The sequence below is a fragment of the Pinus tabuliformis genome, chromosome 5_2 (genome assembly GCF_031772625.1).
Source record: "Pinus tabuliformis cultivar Carrire ecotype Pingquan chromosome 5_2, CPIR1, whole genome shotgun sequence".
Classification (NCBI taxonomy): domain Eukaryota; kingdom Viridiplantae; phylum Streptophyta; class Pinopsida; order Pinales; family Pinaceae; genus Pinus; species Pinus tabuliformis.
In genome coordinates, this window is record NC_142306.1 from 619,424,563 (window position 1) to 619,445,779 (window position 21,217).

Below are 21,217 nucleotides of genomic sequence, written 5' to 3' on the forward strand. Positions count from 1 at the left end.
AACACATTTAAACACTGAGATTTTTGGTCAATGTGACCCTGGAAAAACCCCCTACAACTCTTGGGGAAAACCAGTTTGAGAGCGCTTCTTTATTTCTGGAAAATGCCTTTTTACAGTAAGAGAAATGTTCAGCAAAAAATCAGCAAACAGACTTTTACAACTTATCTCGGCCTTGCTGAAACTCAGCCTTGCTGATACACCACTGCTGATACTCCGCAGCTGTTACACCGTTGCTGATACACCACTGCTGTTGCTGATACACAGCTGTTGATACACCGCTGCTGTTGCTGATACACCGCAGTTGTTGCTGATACACCACTGCTGATACACCGCAGCTGTTGCTGATACACCGCAGCTGTTGCTGATACACAGCTGCTGATACACCGCAGCTGTTGCTGATACACCGCCCAGAAATCTCCCTTGCTCTCTTGCTCTCCTTCTCTCAATCAGCTCATGAAAGAATTGAATCGAATGTGATCTTTTCCTCCTTTTCCTCCCTTAATATAACTCCAAGTGACTTTTGGGTGATTCAAGTGACTTTTGGGTGATCTCTAAATCCAATGGCTGAAATAGATTTAGATCAATGGCTGAGATTAAATGCTCATTTAAATCTCACTTTTTATTTTTTAATTCACCCCACTTTAATAAAGACCCACTTAGTCATTTATTTCCAAAGTCACTTTTCCTTTCTAATTTTTCATTGACTTTATAAAAGTCACTTTAAAATTAGACTTAGTAACTTTATCACTTAAAGTCACTTTTAAATTAGATTTAACTTTATAAAATTATAAAGTCACTTTAGGAGAAAAATAAAATTTTTTGGACACTTTTCCCTAGGCCAAAGATCAAAGCCTAAGGGAACCACCTGTCCTCCGGTACCAAATTTCAACATGGAATTGGGCAGGCTCTGACACTTACCACTTACCGCCCAATGCCCGTCCGATGGAAACCGCTCCCGCCTTAGAAAACCGCCCTGAACAATTATCCGCTGAGTGCCTCTTCCACCCGATAACCGTCCGATCTGTCCACCCGAGATCTAACAGTTCGGACATATCCCGCTCCCACCACGACCTCAAGTCCCCTGCACACGATCTCCACCGTGCATTTCCCCCGATTTGACGACCCTCGTTCATGCCCGCTCCCGATCATCCTCCACCTCTCTGTTCGTCCGATTTGGCACGTCTGTCCACCCATGCACTTCATACTCCACTCCCTATTTGTTACCCGAAGGGGAAGGTGGTCGACTCTGTCAGTCTAATGACAGTCAGACCATTGAATTGAATTAACAGAAAGCATGGCCAAAGAAAGAAGGACATAGCACGATCTAGAAAGCGAAATTAAATCGTCATGGAGCTCCACTGCCATAATCAAGCCAACCACCTAACAGGACAACACAGTACCAGAATTAATTAACGTTTTCGTGACGGAAAGGAAATTGCGTCCTGGAACGCAACCAGACAGTTAATGATAGTAGGTGGTCGATTAAGACATCTCCAGCCCTAAACGGCTAAAGATCATTGTAAAAATAAACTATAAATAGCCGAAAGCAAGATGTAATCAGGGTGGTTGTTGTTCGGTTCAACTTCTGGAGACTGTAGATACTCTGTTCCTTGCAACGTCTCATCTTCATTTTCAGTAATACAAGCTTCTTTTGCTATTATATGTTCAATGTCCATTTCCCCTCTATTCTAAACTTGCACCTGGATAGGTTTATTCATGCTTTCTCCTATGTCTAATGCTAGATAACTGTCATCTTATCCCTGCATTGGTGAATTGGATTTGCTATTGAATAGGTCATCTATGTTTCTCCTGTATCTAACGCTAGATAACTGTCATCTTATCTCTGCTTAGATAGATTAGAGTTGCAAGCTTCATTCACTGGCTGTAGCTGGCCATCATATGTTATGTATGCATCTGCTGGTGTGGTTAGTATTCTTCATCCATTCACTTAATCTGCAAACTATTGAGCATTAGTGGTCTAAAGCCTTGTAGGCTGAGGGTGTTCATGCATGTCTGGAGTGAAACAGAGTTGAAGTGGTTATTTGGCTTGAACCAAACCATCATCCATTCCAATAGTTCCTAGAAAAATGTTGAAGATTATATGTTACCAGGCATCTCCAAGCTACAACATAGGAGAGTTTCGTGGAGTGATAACAGGGTCATCAGACGTAGGTCTATCCTGCTTTCCTGTATTATCATCATTATTGTCCTTCCTAGGGATAGGAAGATCTTAGAGTTTTCTAAGGCCAAAATCTTCATTGAAAGTGACATCATGACTTATTTCCATTTCCCTTTGTCCAGGTACATAGATTCTATATGCCTTCAAAGTTTCACTATAGCCCACAAACGTTCATTTCTTCCCAGATGCATCTAGTTTGTTTCGTTTCTCTTTCGGCACATGAAAATATATGGGACAACCCAAAATTATAAAATGAGAAACATTAGGTTTCTTACCAGTGAATACTTCTTCAGGTGTCTTGAAGTCCAATGCTTGATGTGGGCATCTGTTTTGAACATACACAACGATGTTGGCAGCTTCTCCGCATAAGAACTTCGACAAACCTTGGTCATGAAGCATGGCATGGGTGGCTTCTATGATAGTTCGATTCTTCCTTTCGGCAACTCCATTTTGCTCATGAGTATATATAATAGTGCTCTCCCTCTTAATTCCAGGTTCTCTACAATAGTCAATGAATTCATTTGACTCACATTCGGTCCCATTATCGGTCCTTAATATTTTGATCTTCTTCCCTGTTTGATTCTCGACCAAGGCTTTGAAAGAGCAAAACCATTTGAACACCTTGTCCTTCTTTAAGAAATAGATCCATGTTTTGCGAGAGAAGTCATCCACAAAAATTGCATAGTACAAATACCCACCCAAAGATGTTACGGGCAACATACCTGATAGATTATAATGGACCAATTGAAGAATATCGAAAGTTAGACTTTGACTTGAGGGGAATGGTCCCCTTGTATGTTTTCCAGTTGCACAATCCTGACACACACCTTCATTATCTAAGTTGAATTTGGGCATGCCTGTGACCATCTTCCTTACATCAAGTAAGGCTTTGTAATGAAGGTGAGCAAATCTTCAGTGCCATAGTTTGGATTGAAGAGAAGTATCGCAAGTCATTGCTCCCAACGGACTTCCTCCAACCTGTTAGAGACCTTCAACCTTGAATCCAAGAGTGAATGCATCTCTCACGTTCCTTTCCCAAACACGAAGCTTCCCATCAACGAATGTTACCTTGAAACCCTTTATCTTCTATCCCAGAAATAGAGACCAAGTTCTTTTTCAGATTAAGTACATACAACACTTCTTGTAAAGGAAGGGCTTGACCTTGATTTAAGTGAAGAGTAACAGTCCCAATTCCTTTGATTGATAAGTGGCATTATCCCCAAGTATAATCTCCATATTCGTCTTCTTTTCAATCAAATTTCAAAGAGCATTTTTGTACCCAATGAAGTGCCTTGAGGCACCACTATCAATCAACCAATGATCTAATTTATCCGGAGGAGAGGCAGTGGTGAGGGTAGAAATAAGATAAAATTATTTTTGCTTTTCACCAACTTTAACTTCTTCATACCTGGAGTTTCTCGACTTCTTGGGAGGACGACCATTTCCATTTCAGGCAGCGAGAGTATTCCTCTTTCCCTTGTTGTTCCTTTGATTTCCATTGCCTTTTGTAATGTCCTCGTCCCCATAAGAAGCTTATGATGGAGCCCGCTAGCGTAGAAAGCTTCCCGTAGGCTAAAGTGGGGAAATAATTGATAAGGGGACTTAAATTTGCCTAAGAAGACTTTATTAGAGAAGGGAAAAGGACGATATTTCCTAGGCAAGTAGGGAGGGTCACTTTAACTTTATAAAGTGAAAGTATCATAAAGTGACTTTCTAAAAGTGAATTTAATAAAAAGAAAAATAAATAAATAAAGAGAAAAACAAAAAAAGGAAGGTGAAGAGGAAAAGACAAAAGGGAAGGTGAAGATGAAAAGGCCATCCCAAACTCATTAAAGAAGGGGATTGAGGAGGCTCCTTGCATTATGTGAGCTTGAAGAGAGATTTCTTGGAGATAGTTGGGAGAGGAAGTTGAGGGCTTTGGAGCCCTAGTTGCCATAACAGACTTCGGTGTTGCGACGATACCTCCTAGTCTGAGAGTGAAGTCACTCAGATTTCACCGTAGAGCTTCAATGGAGAATGAATTTTCTGAGAAGTATTGAGGTATTCAAGCTTATCAGTTGTTTTATATTCTTATACTGTATTTCCCATTTCTTATGACAGGCTGAAGATTTTTTGGGAAATCGAGCAACAAAGTGAATATGGGCCAATAGAAAGAAGCTGACTGCTGAACAGTTAATACTCCAGTTTGTGGGGCCAGCCAATAATTTTCCACACAAATATTAAAGTGCAGACCTCACGTTGTTGGGTGTGAAAGAAGAAATAGGCACATGATTACTAGACTATAGTAGCTCAAATTTTGGAGGCACTATGTATGTTCCAAGGAAGGGACAAAGCCAAAATCTCATCTCTCTCATAGCACGAGTTCTCTTTTATTTTTCTGAGCTGAGCTACTTCCTTTTTGCTAGTGGAGACATATTTTTATAGGGGTCGAGTTCTGGTGGAATTGCTGGGCATGATTCTAAGGAGAAATAGGGTTACCGCTGTGGTGGACGGAAAGCCACACGATTTTTGGACAGAGTTATAGCTGAGGAGGGACGAGATGATTGCTATGTTTTATCCTGGAATGCCTCGGATGGTGTGCTGTGCTGACTGCATGGAGTTTTGAACCTGAACGTGCCACACTGCCTATCGACAGTATCAATGGCTGTTACATTTACCTTATCTGCCAGCGGGAACATGTTCAGAACTGAGACATATGGTATATTTCTTATGTTTTTGCTCGAGTATCATCCACCTGCGTTGTGACTGTGTGATTATATTGGCTACCATCAAATTACTAGGTTCACACTCTTGTTTAAATTTATTGGATGCTTAGATTCTGAATAGAAGTTTATTTGTGGGTCAGTTTCTCATTGTATGAATTGTATAATTTTCTGAGTTGATATAAGAAGTATGTATGCAATTTGAGAACTCTGTGGTTCATATTAGTCCCTAAATGTAATTTAGCAGTCTACAATAAGCACCTACAACAGTGTCTCCCTAAACTGTCGAAGGAATTTGCCACTAAACTCAGTTTCACACCCAAAAAAGTATTAAGAATTTACAGTGTTATTTACGCAGAATTTTACACCTTTGTAGTTGTTGTTATTGTTGTCATCATCCCTTGGAGTATCCTTCTTGTGAGGACACTCTCTAGCGAAGTGCCCAGACCTGTTGCAATTGAAACATCTCCCTTTTCTTCCTTCTTTGAATCCCGACTTGAACCCTTGACCTTGTCTTCTTGAACCAGCATTGTTCTTCCTCTTAGCATGAGCGGAGAAGGCAGTAGGATTGTTTCCATTTGAGGGCTTGTCTCTTTCCATCATCCTTATTTCTTCTTGAGTGCATCTAGCCAATCGTTCATCGAATCTCAGAATCCTGTCATTATTGAGTATGATAGTGTTGAACACATCCCATTCTCTTGTAAGGCCTCCAAGTGCAATAAGAGCGAGCTCTCTGTCACTAATGACTTCTCTAATAGATAGGAGATCATTCTTGATCTCGGTAATCCTCATGAAGTAGGATTGAATGGATTCTCCTCTATTCGTCTTAATGTCTTTCAACTTGTTCTTGAGAAAGAGGACTTGATTTGCATTATTTACTTTGACATCCCAACCAGCTTGTCATACATCTCTTAAGATGTTTCCAAATAAAAAATATAGGCAACCAAAGGCATGTGAATAGAATTAACAATAATTTTCTTAGCTTTAACCTCACCTTTCTTGTATTTTGTTTGTGCAGTTGTAGATGCATTTGAAGGAGGCTCCACTACTCTTCCTTTGACATAGTCCATGGCATCATTTTCTTCCAATGTCAAATCTAGAGACATCTTCCATGTATGATAGTCGAATTTGTCCTTAAGCTTGTCCTTGGATTTGAAGTAGGATGTAGTCGTCATTGGGACTAGTTCCAAGTTCTTGTCCAACAACTTTCCTTAGTGATTGCTTTTCCTCACTCTTGCTTGGGCTTTGTCTTCACCCGAGCTCTAATACCATGTTAATTTTAGTTAACAATGGTATGTTCTATGCTTTAGCACAATTTACTTCAATGTTCTTTATCATCCCAATGACAATTTCCAATTTCTAGTAGCAATCACATTAACTTAAACACATTGATAGTAAATGCAGATAGAACATAAAAACATGTGCAGAAGACAAGCTAAGACAAGAGGACACAAGATTTGGCAGATGCCAGAGAAAAACCCCAATGTGTGGAAAGCCCTTTGATCAAATATTCTTATTATTATTCAATAGTTCAATAGAGAGAGAGTACATAGATCAAATTCACTTGCCCAATACACTGTCAAAACAACCTTGTCAAAATTAGCAGCCAACAACAATCAACTGCAGCACTAACCAAAAAGTCAACGCTGGTCAGATCAGCATCAAAATGTCCTCTAAATAGCGCTGTAACCAACAAACTAATTCGGCCTTCAAAGAGAGTCAAAGTCGGCCCAAAACAGTTTGGTCAAACCCAGTCAAAGGAGAGAAACACTGCTGTAATTTTTGCGGTCAAATTTGAAGTCAACGCTGAAGTCGACCTGCGCAAAACACCTCAAAATCTATACCCAGCAACTCAGCCTAGAGAAATCAGAATTCTTCCCTGAAGATCAAAGTCAAACTTGGTCAAATGAGCCCTGGTCAACGCTTGGTCATCGCTGGTCGGTTTCTCTGAAATTTGGCCTGTCCTTGTTTTGAAATTTTTGGCCTCCTGCCACATGTGCGAAGCAGAGAGAGGCTATTCCCAAGCTGTATGAACCAATCAAGAGAGGAGAGAGAGATGTATGATGTGATGAGTGATGTAAATGAGGGGAGAGGTCACTCCTATTTATACAATTCGTTGAGGGTGTGGAGACACATCTATTGGGCTTCTTGACCCTACATTTGATTGAGGTCAACCTTGACAATTTGTGCATGAGAGAATAAATTCAAAATTCCGCTTTTGCTTGTTAGAGTGAGATGATCATTATATCAAAATTGGACCTCTCGAAAATAAGAATCCAATGCAATAATCATCTCTGTCATATGAGTTTTTCCTAAGGTGGAATTTGGCCCTAGTTGCCAATTTTAACAATTTTGCAAGCATTAAGAAGGTCATAAGCCTTACAAGGGCTATATCTCATTGCAAACAAGGGTTTCTTCAAAGGATTGACATTTTATCTTTAACAATTTGTTTTGCAGCAATTTTGGCTCAAATATTGTGTTTTTAGGTGCCAAGTACATTGGAGAAATTTTGGCAAATTTGGGCAAATAATCTACAAGGCCTTGGGCCTGGGGTTTGCTCTCTAAATCCTAGTTTTCTCACTGTTTTGCTAATTTTGTAATTTTTGTTTCATAACAGTAATACATAAGCCCTAAAATCACATATAGTTGGTCAAAATACTCTAAAATTGCAAAATTTAAATTTTCTAGTAGTTTGGACACTTGGGCATCAAAGATCTAACTTAGATCTAAACTTTTTCTTGCTGGAATTTTATGCGTAAATAACTAAATCAGATTTGTAATTTTCTGAATAATTTACCTTAAAAGGCTCAAAAACTAAATTTTTCAGTTTTGGCATTTTTTTCTTCTAGTTTTGGGCCTCTTGGGCGCTTGTTGTAGCGTCAATAACTTATTAATTTGCTGATTTACTTGCCACTGTAATAAATTATATCAGATCTGATTTATTTCTGAATAATGCATTTTAAAGTGGTTTAAAACTTATAGTTTACTTTGGAAGTTGTTGGGCATATCACTGATCGTATCTAGTCATCATTAGCTTATTGTCTCTTGGATCTAAGGTGTTTTCCTTACTGCTATTATAAATTTTTTATTGTTGTCATAACATTCATTTGTTACATCTTAAGAGGTCTGAAAATCATAAATTTACATTGGCTAATCATTGAGAAATTTTATGTTTCATATGCTTGGCAAAATTAATGATTTAAAGAGATTTTCCTACTGCTGAGATAGGACTAATAAGTGCTAAATTTTTGAAGTATTACATCTGATCTAACATTGACTTGTCTTGAGTTGAATTCAAGAATTTGTTAACTTGGCACTTAGTCACCCAAGCCCTAAATCTTCTAATCTTGTCTAAAGTTGTTTTGACATTTAAGATATTGTGGTTATAAGCATTGATTGAATCCAATTGAGCATCTCTCAGATCACAAAATATCTTGTTGAGAATCATCTTTGGTAATTGCGGTTGACATCTTGTAACCATTGGTTAATTGATAATTGGATAAATTGCTCTAAGTTCTTCTCACAAATTGTTTAAGCATCTTGTGGATTAATCTATAGTTGAAAACTTGCACTTGTATCCTTAAGCATTTTTCTTGTTTAAGATTTTTATATCATTATTGTTAAGTACTCTTGTTATAAGATAATTTACATTAAGTACTTAAAGAACCCAAACAAATCTTAACTAAAGACAATTTCACTCATCATCATTGCACAAACATTTTAGGAACTAGTTGCATTAAAACTTACCTCCAAGCATAAGCTTGGTTGATAGAAACATAGGGCCACCCTTCTCACCTAGCTTGAGGGGCTTAGCAACTCTTCGGTGGTTAACATGGTGATCTTGTAGTGGTCAGAGCCAGAGTCTCTGCAACGCCGAAGGCATCGGGCGATAGGAGCCTAATAGAAGGTATTGTTAATTAGGCCTTTGCCTGCTTCCTGTTGGCCTCCTTCCCACAACCTACCTTGGAGCTTAACTTCAAAACAGTTAAGGGAAGGTTACATCTAGATTAGGCATATAATTAAAATTAACCAAGATCCTTGCATCACACCTAGATCCTAGGATTTGCGTAAGCATATAGGTTAGCTAATCATACAAGCAGCGATTGTCCATCTGATTATTGTTGATTTGGGGTAGCATCGGATGTGCTCTAAGCCTCAAATTTTGCAGGGAGGCTTGGGCACATGCATTCCAAAGAACCCAAAAACTGTTTTGGGAAATTCCACCCAGAGACGATTATATTAAAATAATTAATATTTTTAATGGAGTTCCTAAGTCTAAACTTAGGAAAATTAAAATATTAATGGGTATTAATCTAATTGTGGGTGAATATTCTAGATAAAGACGAAGATCAAGTCAAAATGATCTGAGCCTTTGATTAAGAGTTAATCTAGGCCATTGGTTGTCCAATAGGAAGATATAAGAAGGGGCTTGAAGGTCATTTGGAAAATACACTGAGAGATCAAGAGATCGAATTTCTAAAGGGAAGTTCTCAAGAGGAAATTCTAATCCAAGAGATCTTTTGTAGTAGAGGGGTAGGGACAGTGATCTGGAGGAAGATTTCCAGATCTGGAGAGGCAGTAGCAAGAGGTTGAGTTATTTCCAGTGCAGGAATGCGCAAGTGCAGGAACATGCGAGTGCAGGCAACACGAGTGTCGGGGTTGCTTAGGGAATATATTTGCCAGATTTTCTTGCTGTTTGGATTGCCAGTTGGGCATCATAAGATGTACTCAAATTTCACTATTGTATAATAAAATAAAACCCTCATTGATGCACCGGTTCTCCCATGTTGTGTTTTTCCGGGGACATTTGTCCAAAAATAACAGTGTCCTATGCGTTTGTATTTCCTTGCTCAGTTTCTATGTTTCAGAATCATATGTAATTTGGTATAGGCTGCTTCAGTAATTTACTTCAATGTTTCAAGAAGAAATATGAAATAAGTTTGTAATGTAATTTACAATCTAGGTGAATTAGATTTAGTTGGTTGCAGTAGGATTCCTGAGATTGTTAGATCTAGGAATTTTCACATGGTATCGAGCTGTTGATGTGAAACAGGTAGAGCAGATCTAACACTGAAGCAAGGGCCAACTTGCTGCAACAAGCAGCAGTTTGAATCCCCCAAGGGATTGCGAGTTCTAGCCAGGAGGGCTATATTTTTGTGGGTGTCTCTCTTTGAATGCGCTGACAGATAGGTAAGATTGCCGGATCGAGAATTTGCCAAGGTAGAGGGAACCACACAGAGCATCAACGTAGAGCTAGAGGGACGCAGTTTTCTGCAAGCTGAGTGCTAGGCAGAAAAGCCATCGGAAGAAGGAAGTAAATCTCATAGTGAGGGAATACTTCCTCAGTGATTTCTTGACGAGGAAATCAATATTTCTCATTTGTTGAGCAACAGAGGAGCAGCAAACTTACCAACTCCATGAAGGAGTGCGTAAGCTAGCCTAGAAGCTATGCAGCAAGGAAAAAGAGGGAGTTGCTCGACAGTTTTCGGAGGATATGGAAACCAGTGGCTTGAGGGATCATGACAGGTTGGATAGAGTTTCCAACTACGTCACCTGGAAGGCTAAAATGTCCTTCCTTCTAGATGAGCATGCCCTCAAGATGTATGTTGATAGTGTGGTAGTTGTCCCTGCGGATGCAAATCTATTGAAGAGGTACAACACTGAAATGGCAAAGGCCAAGAGGATGATCCTGGATGGAGTCAAGGATCATGTGTTGTGCCCCATTGCTAGCAGAGCAACTGTTAAGGAGATGTGGGATGCTTTGGCCACATTGTATCAGGGATCTTCTCAGCAGCGGAAGATGTACTTGGAACAGAAGTTGAGATTTGTGCAGATGCAGAAGGGAGAACGTGTGGATCCATTCCTCACGATGTTGAAGGAGACCCGTGATGAGTTGTCGGTTGCGAGGAATACACCTTAGGATTCGGAGTTAGTGAGACTGGCCCTAAACTCTGTCTCGGATGAGTGACAAGTCTTTGTCTAGAGTATCCTAGGCAGAGCAACATTGCCTAATTGGAATGAGATGTGGGCAACTCTAAAACAAGAAGTGTTGAGGAGAGACATGGTCAAGGTCAAACTTGACGGAAGCAGCAGCAACAACAGTGGGTTGAAGCCTAAAGAAGAGGAGGATAATGCAGCCCTTGCATCGAAGAGGCAGCAGGGGCAACAGAGACGAAAGAAGGACGTCTCCAAAGTGAAGTGTTTAGATGTGGCAAGATGGGCCACTATGCATCCCAGTCTCCCTTGAAGAAAATGGACAAGGATGAGAAGCACGATCCTAAGGTTGCAGCCGCAAAGATCGAAGAAGAGGAGGAGTTCGGCATGACAGCCAAGATACCTTCAGGAGGGAGGTGGGCTGATATAGAACTATAGTTCGATAGAGCTACAAATGGTCAGGATCCTTGAGGAGCCCATCTCTTGGATCATCACCTTGCTACGGGAGCCCATGATCAGTGGTAGCGGGATGGAGGAGTTTTCAGTTGGTGCCATGGAGTGTTGGAGCGACAGATGCAGTAGTTAGCAGCGCCAGAACTTGAGCAACGCAGAGCAGAGAGGTAGCAGTGCATGGAGGCACAGTGCAAAGCTTCAACATCGCAGTGGCTTCAGAAGACAACGTGGGACTAGCAGCAGTGAGACTTTCAACACTGAGATGCATCCACGAGATACTTATCCAATTTTGGGTGTTTTTAGTTGCTTCTCTCAGCAGCTGATTTGCAGTATGGATGCAGTGTTAGCAATGGCAATGCTAGCAGCATAGCAGATGCAACATTTGAGAGGGAGTTGTAGTACAGATGTAGCATTGGCACAAAGATCAAGTCAGCCTACATGAAGAGACAAGATAGCAATTCATACCCCTCACAAGCCTATAAATAAGAAGGAATTCGACCTCATTTGCACACTCACTCAAAATCACTGATAATGCTCCTAATTGTAAGGCAGCGGGAGCAATTATTGAGGATAAATACCCGAACATATTTTGGTCTGGATGTTTGGTTCACACATTGAACCTTCTGTTGCATGATATTGTCAAAAACAAAAATGAACAATACCAATGGATTGGTGATTTGTACAAGAAAGGAAAAAAAATGATAAAATTTATTACAAATCATAGCAATACCCATGGCCTTTTCCGCAGTCACTCGAGATTGGAGTTGCTGAAGATTGCGAGGACTAGATTTGGTAGCTATTACCTCACCTTCAGGCACCTTTTGAAGGTAAGAGAGGCATTAGCTAGCATGGTATCAAGTCCACATTGGCAGGTGTTAAAGGAAAGGGCTACAAATGTAGCTGACATGGCAGGTTTTGAAACGGTGGAGGAGGCCGCTCTTGATGGGCAGTTTTGGACAACTGTGAGACAGGTATTGGATTTCACCAAGCCAATTTATAACATGATTCGGTTTGCAGATACAGACAAACCAGTGATTGGCGAGGTGTATGAGCAAATGGATACCATGTTGGGGGAAATAAAAGACATTGTTCATAATAAAGATCCCAACTTGTACAAACTGATTCATGATTGTGTGTGTGAACGGTGGAATAGGCTTAACCTTCCACTACATTGCTTGGCGTATATCCTTACGCCAAAATACTACTCAGAATCTTGGTTGGGCAAACCTGCAGCAGGGGGTGGTGTTAGGACCAAACCCCATTTAGATCAAGAGGTAACTAGAGGATATCTGGAAGCATTAGAAAAGTTGGTGCCTGACAGGGAGGAATGTGCAGCTGTGCGCCTTGAAATAGGCAGATACTTCAGTGGCAGTGGTTTGTATGGTAACTTCCATGCAATGGACGACAAAGATAAATTTGATTCTCTCACATGGTGGGAAACATATGGCGGCCACGGACTTTTGCCAAAATTGGCAAAAAAAGTTCTTTCACAGGTTGTAAATTCTTCTTCTGCAGAGAGGTGTTGGAGCACCTACAGTTATATACATAATGTGAAAAGAAACAGACTCAACGAAAACCGAGCAGAAAGCTTGGTTTATGTGCACTACAACTTGAGGTTGTTGAGCCATTACTGTGATCGGGCTAATGAAGATCCCACATATAAAATTTGGGACAATCACCCTGAGGACGACAATTTGGAGGATGGCATTGTACATATTGAAGAACTAGAAGAGGAGCTTGTACGGGATGAAAATGAAGCAGCTGCAGCAGCCATGCCACCTCCACCTCCACCATCCAGTAGCAGTTCTCGGGGCCCGAGTCTTGTTCCATTGCTGTCGCCACCTCCATCGACACCCTCGCGTGGAGGCTCTAGTTCTGGTCGTTGGTCTGTGCGGGAGACTCCTAGAAGACCACCACGACCTGCTTATACTCCTGGAGACTCTCGTGGCAAGGGCCACTTGTAGATTTACAGTTTACTTGTCTTTTTTAGTTTCTATTAGACTTTAGTTTTCATAATTGTTGAGTTTTGAGTCCTTGACTCTTGACTCTTGATATCATTATGACATTATGATATTTTTTGTAAACATTATATCAATGTGACAATGAAAATTTGAAGTTTGAAGTTGGGCCTTGGCAATTATAACTCATTGGTAATGATTGTGAATTATGAATATGATGTTTTGTGAAAGACTAAAGTTGTTTCATTTCATCTCATTATTCATGTTTCATTTTATAAATTTTTAACATTTCATATCATGTTAACAGTTAGAAGTTAGGACTTAGAAATATCTTCGATATTACTTCTTGTAATGGTTAAACTTGGCTTACAAGTACAACTTGTTACTTTGGTGATCAATGATGATAAATGTTATTGAATTTTCAATTCTGAAAGCTTGAAGTTGAAACTTTAATATTGAATTTGATGAATCATGATTTATAAGACTCAATATGTTGCAGTTGTAATATGTATTTTACTAACTTGTGGACATGGTTGATGACGATTATAATTTCTAGATGATTGATGTGATATGGTTCAATGATCAATTTATGTTTTTTTATGTTTTTTATGTCTATTTCATCATTCTACATGTTTTTGTTGACATATATGTATCAAAAATTAAAAAATATAAAAAATATATATATTTTTAAAAAATCGCTCCCCGATTCGCTCCCAAACCGGGAGCTTCTGAAAATGGTCGCTCCCGCTCCCGCTTCCGCTCCCAAGTAACATTGGTCTTTTGACTCTATTTTGACTCAATAGATTTTTCTTTACGATATGTAAAATGCCCAAATGGGTCTTCAATACATAACAATGACTTAATTGACTTTATGACAAACCTAGAAACTCTCAATGGGTGCTTGACCTAAAAATAAATTTCCCTTGTGCATGAAAACCATACCTCAAGAATACAAATAATAAATTTATTTTTCTCTTTTCATTAAATACATAAAATCACGATTATATATGTCATTATGAAGACCAAACCTAGTTACATATTTCAACACTCCCTCTTAACTAGGGAAGTATTCATAATCCATACAAGGTACTTGGACATTCTCAATCTGAAGAATTCTCATAAGAAGAGTCGGATTGGTAACCCATATGTATAGCATCATATCATCCAACATTGTCACATAACAAGGCCTTGACTAACGACTCTATCTTTCCACAAGATCATAGCACAATGCTGGCGAGACCAATGATTTATACACACCCTTATCATTGTTTCTCTCGGAACATACCCCACTCGGGGTCTTTCAGAGTATGTTCCACCAAGATTATTCTTATCTTGGATTCCCAGTCCTCAAAGAATATCGGTCTTCTACGACTACTCTTATCTTGGATGCCCTACCACATCCTCAAAGAGTATCGGATGCCAGATGCGTACCCAATCCTCCATTTTATCTTCCCAGCTGAAGACAAAAATGATGTGTCTCTCTCCCTCTCAACTAGGGAGGATATGCCCATTCCAGTGAAGGAATGTACCCATTCCTATAAAAAGAATGCACCCAAGCTCCCTCTTAATCAGGGACTTGACCATGCTGCCTCTTGACTAGGGGCTTGCTTCCAACAACTCTTTAGGAGGAGATCATGGGACAACCAATTGCTTGAAGAGCTCCTCCTATTGATGTCATAAATTTCTTTTTCTTTATTCAGGAGTCTTCATCCTTTTGGGACTTTTTTGTAGGGAATCGACCATCCATCACTTTCATTCATGAATCATGTCAGTCATGTCATCCTTTCTTTCATTGGAAAGTGATCCATTAGTCCATATCTGGCCTTTCCTTCATACCTTGCTACCTTCTTCGCATCATGTTTCCTTCAGGATCTTTCATCCTACCACATGAGTGTCAATTGTAGATGACATCTACAACTCTTCCTTTGGTAGCCCTGCATTAGCCCATCCATATATTGTTCAAAAATAGAAAATGAACATTAAATCAAAAATACCTTTGTGATGGTCTTTCATCATGACATCTTGTTTATATCAGCACCCTGCATATATAAACACATCTCCAAAAGATATACAACGTCAAGGGTCTCTTTTTTTTTCAGACTTTATCAGGGTCTTCATATTTTTCCCTTGGAGATATCATAGTCAAATCTTCTAGTGCTTGGATGTTGATTTCCTTCTCCATAGTTGCATTTTTCATGATCTCTTCCTTTCTTTATTCACACATTTCCTCCTAGGAACTTCCAATCATAGTTCCTTCGACTTTGTCAACCACCTCATATTTCATATGAGGACATATTATGTTGATTTCATCTAGTCAATGTGTGAACCATGCCTTCATGCGTCCTTTCACAGGAGATCTTTTCTTTTGGTCATGCTCTTGAGGTAGTGCACCCATTCATGATATCTGCAACCATATGACATGACTCTATTTTATCAAGTACAAGCATACATACTTCATCTCTTTCTTTTGGTCATCTAGATTTCTTTCGACAACTTCCTTGATTGAAAGAACTTCAATCCCTTGACCTGCGTCACTTCTTTAAACATCATACCTTGCTAAGAGAGAGTGTTGATTTGAGGTAGCATCGTATGTGCTCTAGGCCTCAAATTTTGTAGGGAGGCTTGGGCACATATATTCCAAAGAACCCATAAAGCGTTTTGGGAAATTCCACCCAGAATACTTTTAATGGAGTTTCTAAGTCTAAACTTAGGAAAATTAAAATATTAATGGGTATTAATCTAATTGTGGGTGTAACTTTTAGAAGAAGACGGAGATCAAGCCAAAACGATCTGAGCCTTTGATTAGGAGTTAATTTAGGCCGTTGGTTGTCCAATAGAAAGATATAAGAAGGGGCTTGAGGGTCATTTGGAAAACACACCGAGAGATCAAGAGATCGAATTTCTGAAGTGACAAGTTCTCAGGGGGAATTTTGATTGAGTGCATTTCTTGCAGTTGAGAGGTAGGGATAGTTGGGTTGGAGTATCTTCTTTGGAACCCTGAATACTCGGCAGAGAGGCAGGGAAGCACCAGTGGAGGCAGCGCAGACCTAGGAACGACTGGCACTGGGCCAGGAGGATCCACGCAGTGCTTGACGCAGAGCCAGAAGGGCCAGCGCAGAGGCAGAGCTATCTTCTAGCAGAAGTTCGAAATTTGCCGGGGAGCTGCCGGATCAACCGGGGGGGTTGATGTCAGAGTTCTAGGAGGCAAGGAGACCCAACGCAGGGCTGACGCAGCGCCTCAGAGAGCTCCACACAGGCCCACACAGTGACTGCGAAGGGGCAACACAGTTGTAGCCGGGACAGTCAGTTCAACTGCCGGATCAACCGGGATTTGCCGGGTGGAGTGAGGTAATCTCACTAAGTTTTCTGCCAGTGTCTTTTTCTCTGTAACTGGATTGCCAGAAGGGCATCCAGAGTTGTATTTAGAACCACTGCTTAATAATAATAATCCCTCAGAATTGCTGCGTTGATTTTCTGGCATTGGGTTTTTCCGGGGACATTTGTCCAAAAATAACGGTGTCTATTGTGTTGTATTTTATTTATTGCTCAGTCTCTTGTTTCCTCATAATATTTAATTAAGTGAAGGCTGCAGTGTATGTATTACGATATTTGCCGTAGGAAACTGCAAGTAATTTGTTTAAAGAAATTTAACAAATAGGAGTAATATCATCAGTTGCTGTAGTAGGGGTTCTTGTTGAGGAATCTTCACAAGCCATAGTCGAAGTACTCTTGCTTAGAGTACTTCAACACCAGGTGTTGGGATGAGTGCCTCAAAAGGACTAATAATCTTAGTTGGAAAGGGGGCATGTCGGCTAAAATGGAGTTTGTTAAGATTTTCATCAAGCGTGGAAGTACTCGGTTCAAAGCTCTTAGATTGAATATCGCACATCAAGCTCAGGATATATTGGGTCATATAAAAGCATTGGGTTGACAAACCACGTGACGTTGAAAACTTGTGCAAGGAGTGACTTGTCGGATTCCAAAACTCGAGTAATCTTGATTGGAGAGAAGGGACAAATTGCTTATCCATGTGGCTCTTGTATTAGACCCTTTTCCTGTGCTCAACAGACCCCTCACTGAATAGATTATCCCAAGTTGAGCGGAATTAAGAAACTTGTGCAACGAGTTGCTCAATTATGCCCCATTAGAGCAGATATTTTGGGTCAGGAGAGGCTAGGGATTTTGAGAATTTGTGCAAGGGGTTGCACTATAGACTTCAAACTAGTGGGTAACCTCTGTTCAATAAAAGGTTGGGTCCAAGATGGCTGGTGGATTTGGGGACTTGTTTAAGAAGTTTGCACACTAGACTTCAGATGCTTGAATAAGTTAGATTGAATAAATACTCAGAGTTCGAAGAGACTTGAATAAGTTACAATGAATAAATACTCGACTTCAAAGAGAGTGGGGTAGATCTGAAAGTTTGTGCCAGGGCGTTTGCATGAAAGACAGAAAATTCTTGGATCAATATAATTAGAATGAAGATTTCAGGTCCAAAAGTGTCGATAGATTTGAAGAGTTGTACAAGACTGCTTGCATGACGAATGTCAAACATTCAGATAAGTTGGATTGTAATAGAACTTCGAGTCCGTGGCACTGGGCGGATTTGGAATGTTTATGCAAAACCTAAAGACGTCAGATGCCAAACACTAGAATGAGTAATGTTGATTGGTTTGTCATAGAGATCGTGCACGTCACTAGGGTTAAAACAAAACAAAGAAGCAAAATCGAGTACCCCGCCAGGTAGGATTCCATGTCAGGGAAAGGCGTGGATGGATACGCAATATGAAAACATAAGGACCAATGGGAAATGACATGCAGTAGGAAGAGCTAAGTCCAAAGGGATCTTTACAATGGACAATTAAAGTAATGTACAGGTTCGCAAGTTTCTATTATCTCTCTTGCACGATAATTCGAGATTAAGGAGTACCTCTGATGGCCAATCAATGATTTATGTTGTCGCTTATTGTTGTTTTCTCTGGTGTCCTTTCCAGAGCTTAATTGGAGTGCGTCGTAGAAGCATGGGGTGAAAAACCCTCTTATTGTGAAAGGCGATAATCACCTAAACCAGAATATTTTGGTTATGAGAACTGTTAAAATGATTGTTAGAAAATCATTAAGGGCGGCTTAATAAAATTGCATGCTGAAGAGCCTGGTCGGTTAATGTGACATCGGTGTTTTGAGCGTTCCCAAGTATAGGAACGACCACGCGTTCCCTCTACTTTATAGAGTGGTGGGTTTGATATTAAATGTATTCAACTCGTATTCTTTTCATGCAGGCAAACCCTTGCGTTTTGTACTCACGAAGAAGTCCACGACTACAAGCTCATAGGGCTCGCCTGGTCTCTCGTACCTTAATCCAATTCAGCACAAATAAAACAAAGTTAGCTTCTGGAGGAAGGCAATGTAAGGTCAACCCTAGCCGCCGCTTGGTCCAAACGACCGAATGCGTAGAGATTGGGTATTTGAGAATCTAAATAAATAACGCAGTGTGCAGTGTTGGTTTATGTAAGGTAAACCCTAGCCTCCGCTCAGTCCAGACGATCGGATGCATAGAGATTGGGTATTTGAAGGTCTGAAAATCTGAATAAAGTGCAATGTGTACTGTTGATTTAATGTGTCGTGATAATTGGCCCTAGAGGCATTCTCACTACTGAGAAAAGAGGATCTTGGACCAGACGAGCTTTCACGCTATGTTTAGGCATTGGATGTGAATGAATCCTCTTTGTCTTCGCGCAAACAATATATAATTGTGCCATTAAAATTGAGGATGAAGCAACAATGACCTTATTAATCTAGTTTTACATAAAATTCAAGTAATAAATAAAATTCAAGAAATAAATAATAAATAATTTTGATTATTGAAGGGATATTATTAATATTATTATATTAAAAGCTAATTTAAAGATTAAAATAATATAAAAATTTTAAATTATATAATTTTTATTTTTTATTTTTATATAATATTGCTGCTCTTCATTAGTGGTATCCTGTAAATTTTGGGGAAACTTTTAGCCGTTTCTAACACCTGTATCCAAGTTTTCAATGTCTCCCTGTTCCAAAAACTCATGTAACATAGATTTAAACCAGAAGTATAAGAGAATTAATATGACAAAAAAAAGTCTTTTATTTGTAAGGCTTTTGGAGTAATGTACAGATGGGATGTTATAGGAATTTTCCTGTGAACAAGTTTAAGGACAAATTTCTCACTGGTAGAATAGATGGTGATGGGGTGTACTATTGAGGCACTCTGTGATGTGAAGGTCACCAGTTCGAAACTCTGTGCGCAAAAATCCAGCCATGTTAAGGGCTCGAGTGTGATCATTCGGTGATTTTGATGGCTTAGATGCCCCTGGGTTGTGGTTTCTCAATTCAAAAGTTAAGCATGCAGTCATCTCAGGGCTCACAGAACTTAGCAAACCAAAATATGTTTAACGATTAATTGAGGCACTAGAAAATACATATACCTCTCTTCCTATGTTTTGAGAACAAAACATTTTAAGGTGGGAACTGGGGTCTGTAATATATGTAATTAATTATTAAATTTATTAATAATTGTCATGACTACTCATTGTATTGATGATATTGGCATCCATTAGTCACAATTCTATTAATTGGTGTTTTTTTATGCAATTAATTATTTGAACTCCAACATTCTTCCCGGCACAAACGTGGGAAACATTTGAAATAAACTTTGAGATGTTCTCTTCTTCAGATTAAACTTTTCAAGTTGTAAAGATGATTTACTTTCAAAAATCTAGATCAGCTGCATTGATATGTTCGAATTTGCCAGATTGACTTCAACTTTTCAGGTTGTAAGATGATTTACTTTCAAAAATCTAAATCAGTTGCATTGATATGTTCAAATTTGCCTCATTCAAGCTGATGAACTTACAATTATGGTTATTTTATCTTTTATCCAATCTTCTATCTTGGATTTGTTAGTTTTTTCCCGTTTGACATGAAGTCACAACTATAAAAATGACAATGTTCTGATGATGTAGTTTTACTCAAATAGCTTAGTTACTTTTGTTTTCTAATACTTCCTTTTGTTGGTCTTTTGGATAGCTGCTACGCTAATGTGGTGCTTCAGTGCCTAACTTACACAAGACCTCTTGCAGCCTATCTACTTCATGGATTCCATTCAGAAGACTGTATGCTCTCCTTTCTTTTGAGTAGTGCTTAACATAGTTGCATGCTTATCTTAGCTTTAAGTTGTCATTTTTGAACTCCCTGTGTTTTGTGAATATCATTGGTAGAATTTTTGGTTGGATTTTCTCAGGTCAGAGGAAAGACTGGTGCTTCATGTGTGAGCTTGAGCACCTTATTTCAAAAGTGAGGGAAGGAGAAAGTGCCTTATCACCTATTAGAATACTATCAGGAATACAAAAAATTGGAAATCACCTTGGCTATGGGAAACAGGAGGACGCTCATGAATTTTTAAGGTGATATGAATTACAAAATGTAGAGATTTCTTATTGTCAGTCAAATGTTAAGGAGAATGTATTTAGTACAGGACTGCTTATTACCAAGTTAGCTTTAATAATGAGCATCTTTGTTGTAGGATGCTATAAAGGATTGGGCAGGAAAACTATATGATTTCTCTGTTGCTTGGCTAATCCATTGACTAATAATTTATTGATATATGTATGTCAATATTATTTTCCTTTTCAGGCTCGCGATTGATACCATGCAATCGATAGTTATTGATAAAGCTGGCAGAGATCAGACAGTTGATCGAACCACACATTCGGCAGCCTTCATTCAGCAGTTATTTGGTGGCTATCTTCAATCGAAGGTGGGGGCAGTTTTACCTCCAGAGGACAATAAACAAATTATTTATTGTCTTTCATTATGAAAACAGAGAAAACAGGATCGGTTGAGCATTGGTGTATCCAAAACATAAGTCTTTAGTGACAAAATATGGCATATGCTTAAAATTTAAGCATGACTTCGTATTTTTTCTCATGCCATTGACATGCTTTTCATGTTAA

At 39.3% G+C, this 21,217-nt stretch overlaps 1 protein-coding gene across 2 annotated transcripts in view; it reads left to right on the plus strand.

Annotated features, from left to right (window-relative positions):
- LOC149160557 (ubiquitin carboxyl-terminal hydrolase 16-like) overlaps positions 1 to 21,217 on the plus strand; it is a 151,791-nt gene that overhangs the window by 86,991 nt on the left and 43,583 nt on the right. For both annotated transcript variants that reach the window (XM_089436728.1, XM_089436727.1), the window contains exons 4-6: positions 20,292 to 20,377; positions 20,506 to 20,668; positions 20,898 to 21,021. In XM_089436728.1, the coding sequence (XP_089292854.1) occupies positions 20,292 to 20,377; positions 20,506 to 20,668; positions 20,898 to 21,021 (373 nt within the window). The remainder of the gene's footprint in view (positions 1 to 20,291; positions 20,378 to 20,505; positions 20,669 to 20,897; positions 21,022 to 21,217) is intronic.